Source organism: Carassius carassius, chromosome 12 (assembly GCF_963082965.1).
Source record: "Carassius carassius chromosome 12, fCarCar2.1, whole genome shotgun sequence".
Taxonomy (NCBI): Eukaryota; Metazoa; Chordata; class Actinopteri; order Cypriniformes; family Cyprinidae; genus Carassius; species Carassius carassius.
The window spans coordinates 17,943,264-17,952,144 of record NC_081766.1 but is presented as its reverse complement, the minus strand read 5'-3'; the positions used below and the strand labels follow the sequence as shown (position 1 = coordinate 17,952,144).

At 36.9% G+C, this 8,881-nt stretch overlaps 1 protein-coding gene across 1 annotated transcript; it reads left to right on the top strand.

The window, feature by feature from the left end:
* The first annotated feature begins 898 nt into the window (after positions 1-898).
* LOC132155436 (vesicular, overexpressed in cancer, prosurvival protein 1-like) lies at positions 899-4,939 on the top strand. Its single transcript, XM_059564278.1, has 3 exons — positions 899-1,071; positions 4,008-4,141; positions 4,225-4,939. The coding sequence occupies exons 1-3, from the start codon at positions 899-901 to the stop codon at positions 4,401-4,403; spliced, it is 486 nt and encodes a 161-aa protein (XP_059420261.1). The 3' UTR covers positions 4,404-4,939.
* Positions 4,940-8,881: the final 3,942 nt, after the last annotated feature.

Sequence of the window (8,881 nt, the reverse complement as noted above, 5' to 3'; positions counted from 1 at the left end):
CCCTGCTTAAGAATGTTATTACAAAAAAAAGGTTAATTTTGGACATGCAATTCACTAATCAGCCACTTGGGGTAAAATGAAAGGATGTGAAAAATGTCCACTCTCTCACTCTATTGAGGGATACTGGTTTCATCTCTATATCTTCCTGCCGAAGAAAGTTATTACAAAAATGTTATTTTTGGACATGCAATTCCCTATTCAGCCACTTTGGGTAAAGAAAGAAAATTGTGAAAAATGTCCACTCTCTCCCTCTATTGATTGACACTGGTTTCATGTTTCTGTGTCCCTGCTGTAGAAAGTTATTACAAAGAGAAGGTTAATTTTGGACATGCAATTCCCTAATCAGCCACTTGGGGTAAAATGAAAGTATGTGAAAAATATTCACTCTCTCCCTCTATTGATTGACACTGGTTTCATGTCTCTATCTTCCTTTTGTAGAAAGTTATTACAAAAAGAAGGTAAATTTTGGACATGCAATTCCCTTTTCCACCAGTAATGGTAAAAAGAAAGGTTGTTAAAAATGTCCACTGTCCCCCACTATTGATTGACACTGGTTTCATGTCTAAATGCCCTTTAACTAAAAAGCTATTACAAAAACACATACTGAGCTATAGCAAAAAAACGAAGAAAGTTTGCACTTTCCCCACGGTCCCTAACTGAAGGCTCTGTTGAGAGCGTTCTCTCCCGGCTTTCTGCACATTGCGACGGCTTGTACGGGGCCGTGTTTATTATATCGAGGGGAAATATAGTAAAAGAAGGATGTGAAACATGATCAACTTTGCCCTTTTGGCGGTCACACTGCTCAGATTTTTTTAGGGCAATTCGTTTTGGAGTTATTGGCGTTTACCGCTGAATGTGTCACGAATATCGAAAACAAAACCAACTTGACCCCGCTATAATGGGCTGTGTAGAGGACGTCGGAGAGTTCAAAGCCACAGCTCGAGCGCTGCATGAGAGTTTAATAATGTCCCAGTGCAGGATATGTGGATCAACAACCCACCGTTTAAAAGAACGACCATCACCTCTGTCGAGCAGCTTCAGTGGCCTCTGCCCGTCTCCTGCGTTCTTGAGGTAAACTGATCTCGCGCTCTGAGGCCGGAATACAGAATGCGACAATTATGCGGCTTCCTCCTCATCAAACTTTTATTTGCTGAGGTGAGTAACACAGCATTGTATTTATTTATTTATTGTAGAGTTTACAAAAACGTTAGTGATAAACTTTGTTGTAGGACTATTTTTGTTTATCATTCACATTTTGTTGTCATGCATCTCTTGCCCCTTCAGTCTCTGTGCGTTACCACATTTTCCACACACAGACACAATGTCCATGTAGCACACAACATTGTTTATTGTTCTCGACAAGAAGCTCTTTGTAGTTTGTTTTCCATGATATCAGATGCAGTCTTCATCTGTCACAAAAAATAAGAAAAAAACCCATTATTTTAAGATATATGGTTTTTACTTAAAAGGACACAGAGAAAAAAGGTTTGACATTGTGATAGTCCTTTATTTTGATTGACTATTTGTGCAGTGGTTAATCTTGTGTTAGCTTCGGGGGGATGTGAAGTGAAATGGATCAATATTTTCAGTAGTTTCTGTTTTTAATTACTGTAAACAGTTGTCTCAATAGTACTGAACATCCATCGACTGGCTAGACTGGAAAAACACAAGTGTCTGTTTCACACACGAGACAAAATAGAAGAGAACCAACTCAAGGAGTCTCAAATGATCTGAACAAATGTTTTTTTCCCCTCTTTTCTGAATAAATTTGTTAGTTGCAGCTTGCGTTTATTACCTTGCTCTTCCATGCAAATGAACCCAGCTGATTACTTTTGCACACATGAGACTTTATTTATAAAACTATCTCTTCATTCGCAGACAGTTGCTGAAAAAAAGTACTGTTGGTACTTTGAAGGAGATTATCCTGTGTACTTCGTGTAAGTATAGTAGAACTGAATAGGGCTGTTGTTGTGGTTTTATGGAAGGAAACAAGAAGCTAGAAAACCAGGACCCAGACTCCCCCAATCTTTACTAACCTCACCCCTTTCTACTTTGTTCTTAATAGTTTAAACAGAATGGTGGTTAGAGAATTCATTCAGATGCACAGTGGAAAAAAGAGAATTCCTTAGCTCAGAAACTTTCCCCTCTTTTTTAATGGTTTCAATAAGAGTCATTTATCACAAGTGCTCGTGTACAACCAGCCGCTGACATACGCCACAGGAGGTGAGCTATAAAAACTGTTCAGTCTTCACACCAATAGCACAGATATATTCTCCTGCAGCCACAGCAGACACTACATCACGCTTCTTAATTACATTTAATTCAAAAGAACACATTCATCAAGTTTGCTTTTACCTCACAAGTCATTTGTGCGACTCCAAATACTAGGCTTTATCTTAAAATAGTTTCTGAATGAAAACTGTAAAGTAACTACAAATCTGACAGAGGTGGGTAGAGTACCCAAAAACTGTACTCAAGTGAAAGTACTTATAGAAATATTTTTGCTCAAGTAAAAGTAAATGTACTAGTCTGAATAGTTACTTGAGTAATAACCTCTGATACAGAGAAGAGTGAAAACTCTTCACATGACTGCTAAGTTACCGAACATCTGAACATAAAAAACAAAATGCACATTGATGGATCTTCTTCCGTCTGTTCTGCAAAATGTAAACAAAAGTATATTTCTGCAAGCGTAAATATTGTGGAAATATCAGTATTAATTGTGTCTAGGCAAAGGCATTCCTCCTGGAACAGAGTTAACGTGGGTTTGGAGGGTATTTATTACATACATACTCTGTGACCGCTTATTTAATGTAAAAAATTATATTTTATTTAATGTACAGTATAAGCAGGGGAATCATGCACTCATTATTTTTGAGAGGGCACAAGTGGGGGGGGGGGGGTGAGGGGTGGTTCATCATTGTGACACACAGCAGCCACAAAAGCATATTGGCAAATCATTATTATTATTAAGCATTATTATTATTATTTTTTATTTTATTTTTATTAGAAACATTCCTAGACGCATGAACTATATCATGAAATATCTCAATTCTCACCTTCATAGATTATGTTAGATCAAGGGTGTCGAACTCAGTTTATATATAAACCTAATTAAACCACATGATCCAGCTAATCTAATCATTTAGCATTTAGGCTTATTTGAAAACTACGTGACATGTGTCCAGGAGCAGGGTTAGAACTAAACTCTACAGGGCTACGGTCCTCCAGTAACTGAGTTTGACACCCCTGTGTTAGATAGTATGAGATGGTCTACGTGGCCTTTTGGGGAAGTCGTGGCCTAATGGTTAGAGAGTCGGACTCCCAATCGAAAGGTTGTGAGTTTGAGTCTTGGGCCGGCAGGAATTGTGGGTGGGGGGAGTGCATGTACAGTGCTCTCTCCACCTTCAATACCACGACTTAGGTGTCCTTGAGCAAGGCATCGAACCCCCAACTGCTCCCCGGGCGCCGCAGCATAAATGGCTGCCCACTGCTCCGGGTGTGTGCTCACTGTGTGTGTGTGTGTGTGTGTGTGTTCACTGCTCTGTGTGTGTGCACTTCGGATGGGTTAAATGCAGAGCACAAATTCTGAGTATGGGTCACCATACTTGGCTGAATGTCACGTCACTTTCACTTTTTTTTTTTTTTTAAGTAGCCTAATAATGTAATCTATTAACCATGCATAAAAAACCTGTCTAATTAAGTTACATATGGGTGTCATGCCATAACATATTTTTTATATGACTGACTTTATATTAAATGTGAATTTAACATTTAAAAAACGGCTACTAATCCTTCATTGTACAGAAAGAGAGCATTATCAAAGAACATTTTCACTGACAGTCTAGAGTTCAATCACTTCCAATTCCAATTCCGATTTTTTGGAAATTGGAGAGAGTGGATCGGAAAACCCATCCATTCCTCAAACCGTTTGTCCTATGTACGTTTGCAAAGAAGCCACTGTGCAATTCAAGTGATTTCATGGGCTGTTTTTGATTGATCTGTAGGCTGCTGCTGATAATTGGTATTTTGTGCTGCTGCAGTACTCGGTACTTCATTCGCAGACATGTCCACCCTTACCCTCCACCCGAGGGACCTGATTTTAATGTGTCCTTTACCAGACACCCCATCATAGCACCAGGTAATCTCTTCCTCTGCACTTGTCTTGCATACAGCACTCATGTGGTCTCATCCTGTGTGTATGTCATCTCTGTGTGTTGGTAGGGTTGCGTCAGGCTGGCTTTCACAATTATGGAGACTCAGAGACTGCAGTCATCTCCACCGTCTACCCAGCGCAGACCCACCCCGGTCACGTGACTGCAGTGTATTCAGCCCTGCCGTCCTACTACAGCCAGCCCCCTCCTTCATATGATCAGGTCATGCAGGACACGCAGAAGAAATAAACAGACCCTTAGCACAGTGATTTGTTCTTATTCAAACTGTGAGTTTAACGAAAGAAAGAAACAGAAGAAGCTCAATAACTCAGGCATGACTGGAAGTAAACAAACTTACAAACTGGAGTAGAAGAATGAGTACCAAAACTAAAAAAGTTAAAGATGTTGAAACGCCTCCATCTTTCTCTCAGCATACAAGACTGCTGGCGGCCTACAGTTCCTCATCTGTGGTCACAGAAAGTGCACTTACGTTTTCAATGTCAGGACTGAAGGATATGTTTATAAGCGTAACAGGTTATACATAAGCTTTCACATTAGGGCTAGGGATTATAGCTGATCAGTTTATGGAATTTGTTTTATACTTTTATATTGTTCGCTTCTAAAAATATTTTCATCTGTAAAAATGATCAACCATTTTTATTTCTTCAGACATAAACGGTATTAAACACTTCCTGAATGTCTACTAAATGTTATTGATTATAATCCACTGAATAATACAACTTTTTTTTTATATCAAACTCATCACCCATAACCTTAATAAACTATTTTTTTAAAATTCTTTTAAAACGTATTTCTGTCTTTGCCTGTTTTACATGTTAACTTTATTTAATAATGTTTTTTTAAATTCTAAATTTTTACATTATTTAATAAATATATTTATAAAGAATATTTAATAGATTGGATTTTGTTGAATTGAGATGTGCTGACTATGGAGGCTGTTTGAGTGTAATGAACTTATTGACATGTTCTAGAAGCCAGTTCCAGGTGATTTGAGCTTTGTGATATGGCTGCTTCGCCGCTGTTCTCCACTGTTCTCCAAGGCATGCACATGGTCAGCAGCGATACTCAGGTAGGCTGTGACATTAAAAAAAATATTCAAATGGTACTAAGCAGCACAAGTGTACCAAGAAAAATATCCTCCACACATAACACCAGGCAGGATGGATATGTGCTTTCATGTTGTTTATGCCAGATTCTGACCACACCATCTGAATATCACAGCAGAAATTAAGACTCATCAGACTAGGTGACCTTTTTCTAGTCTTCTGTTGTCCAATTTTGTCGAGCCCGTGCAAATTGTAGGCTCAGTTTCTTGTTCTTAGCTTACAGGAGTGGCACCGGATGCTGCTAAAACACATCTGCTTCAAGGTTTGATGTGTTCATGCTCTTCTTTATACAGGTACCTCAGTTGTAACAAGTGGTTATTTGAGTTACTGTTGCCTTTCTATCAGTTACATATTTGGAACACGTTTTGGTACAGCTTTGTTTAATATATTAGTATTATTTAGAAATAATAATAATAAAATATAATAGTATTAAAATTGTGTTAAGTAATATATTCTTTAGTGTATTAGTTTTATTTAAAACAAATAATAAAACAAAATAAAATATTCTTACCTAATATAAATAAATGATTATTTAATATATTTATATTACTCGAAACAATAAATATCTTCACTCGTGTCATGCATAAATGTATCGATTTATTTATATATATATTTTTTTATATAAAGTTTACTTTACATGGTCAACAGTTCATTACCACCACAAGGGGGCGCTATAAAATAATAATCTCCAGAGGACTCGACCTCCTTATTTTCAGGTCTAGGCTTTATTAATACAGGTCCATCTCAATAAATTAGAATGTCGTGGAAAAGTTCATTTATTTCAGTGATTCAACTCAAATTGGGAAACTGGTGTATTAAATAAATTCAATGCACACAGACTGAAGTAGTTTAAGTCTTTGGTTCTTTTAATTGTTATGATTTTGGCTGATCTCAACAAATTAGAATATTTTATAAGACCAATAAAAAATAAAACAAAATGTTAGTGAATTGTTGGCCTTCTGGAAAGTATGTTTATTTACTGTACATGTATTCAATACTTGGTAGGGGCTCCTTTTGCTTTAATTACTGCCTTAGTTCGGCGTGGCATGGAGGTGATCAGTTTGTGTCACTGCTGAGGTGGTATGGAAGCCCAGGTTTCTTTGACAGTGGCCTTCAGCTCATCTGCATTTTTTGGTCTCTTGTTTCTCATTTTCCTCTTGACACGGGTATTTGCTGATTCAAGAATTGCTGGCCAGTCAAGAACACCAACACCATAGTCATTTAACCAACTGTTGGTGCTTTTGGCAGTGTGGACAGGTTCCAAATCCCACTAGAAAATGAAATCAGGATCTTCAAAAAGCTGGTCAGCAGAAGGAAGCATGAAGTGCTCCAAGATTTATTGGTAAAGGGGTGACTTTGGTTTTCAAAAAACACAATGGACCAACATCAGCAGATGACATTGCACCCCAAATCATCACAGACTGTAGAAACTTAACAGTGGACTTAAAGCAACTTGTGTTCAGTTTTAACTATTTCTTACATTTTGTATTTTTGGGTCTTTCATTCCAACATAAGTAAACATTTATGGAATCTGCATCTGAAATGGCATTTAGCCTACAGTTTAATGTATTTCAGTGGGGACATGGATGAATTTAACCTGCAGTTACAGATGCATAAATAGGCTTACTGTTTTGTTTTTAACATACAACGCTGAATATTGATATCTGAAATAATTTAAAATATGAAAAAAAAAAGAATAGTTGAAATGTGAAATTAAAACCGCCAGTAGGTGACAGCAAGTGAATGTTAATGAGTGAATCATTAAGATTCAACCGATTCATTCAAACGACTGATTCATTCAGAAACAAAGCATTTGACTGTGTCAATGAGTGAATCACTGAATCATTTATTCAACCGATTTGTTCAAAAAGCTGATTCATTCAATAAGGAAACATTGCTAAGAGACTCAAAACAGTGCTGTGATCTTTGTTTAGAACTATTTTCGTTAGCAAAATAGAGCAAAAACAAGCAATAATATGTCTAAAATGTAAGTCACTTATTGCTTTACTTGTATAAATGTGTTCATGCATCTGCAGAAAAACGGTAGGCTACTCTTTGTGTGATCTAGATTAAGTTAACTACTAGGCCTACATTAAATTATAGAAATATAGAAAGCATTCAGAATTTTTTTTGCCATCTACAATTTATGCCTGAAATACTCAGTTTTAATAGACTAATAAATCAATGTGCGTGCACTCTGTGTATTTGGGGTTATATAGCCTACTTGATAACATCAGATTGCACATCATTACAACAACACTTACCATATTATCGCAGATGATGCTGTATCGTACACCCCTGACTCGACTTGAGTGGAAAATAAAATTATCCATGGTTTTGCATGTGAGCAAAGGTGTTTTTAGGAGTCTAACTTGCAAATGCCAGACCACTGATTCGTCAAACCTACTTACCTGCAGTCTGTGTTCTGACTATTTTGTAGTAAGTAATGAATATGCTTCAGGGAAATGTTTCAGAGTAAAAGTATACATTTTAATTAGGAAATGTAGTGGAGTAAAAGTAAAAGTTGGCTAAGATATAAAAACTCAGAGTACAGATACTTTAAACTACTTAAAATACTTAAGTACTGTAACTAAGTATTTTTACTTTGTTACATTACACCACTGCTTGACCCCAGCCTCAGTCCATCCAAATTCACTCAAATTCTTGAATCGATTTTGCTTGACAATCCTCATAAGGCTGCGGTTCTCTCGGTTGGTTGTCCATCTTTTTCTTCCACACTTTTTCCTTCCACTCAACTTTCTGTTAACATGCCTGGATACAGCACTCTGTGAACAGCCAGCTTATTTGGCTATGAATGTTTGTGGCTCCTTGTGAAGGTGTGTCAAAGATTGTCTTCTGGACAACTGTCAGATCAGCAGTCTGCCCCATGATTGTGTAGCCTAGTGAACCAAAGAGAGACTATTTTGAAGGCTCAGGAAACCTTTGCAGGTGTTTTGTTGTCAGCATATACTAATTTGTTGAGATTTGTTGAGTTAATTGGTGGGTTTTTGTTAAATGTGAGCCAAAATCATCACAATTAAAAGAACCAAAGACTTAAACTACTTCAGTCTGTGTGCATTGAATTTATTTAATAAATTAGAATGTCGTGGAAAATTCATTTATTTCAGTAATTCAACTCAAATTGTGAAACTTGTGTAGCGTTCAATTAGCTTTGTCTGGAAAAAAACTGCAAGAATTTATTCTCTTCAAGGCATTGTACACCCTTGTGTCTGTAGTGGCAGACATGTTCTTATGCAACTTTTCAGTCTAGACTTTATTATTTGATATTTCTTTCACAGAGAACAATAATTAAACAATTTACTAATTTGTTCCTGCAATATGGAATGGATAGTTTCTATTGACTAAATTGATAAAAAAAACTGTACAGTATCTAGCTTGTGTCTTCAAGTGCATTAGAGTGAAGGGAAAAAAGGAAAGAATGCTTCAAACCACTCTTCCTGTCAGCATCACTGAAACCGAGAAAACAACATTTGTTTGACCTTCAGCTCCTCTCTCTAATTTATAATGCAGACCTCATAAAAGTTTGAGCACAACCAAGCCAGTTGTCCAGGCCAGAATGTGGATGAATTCAATCTCTTC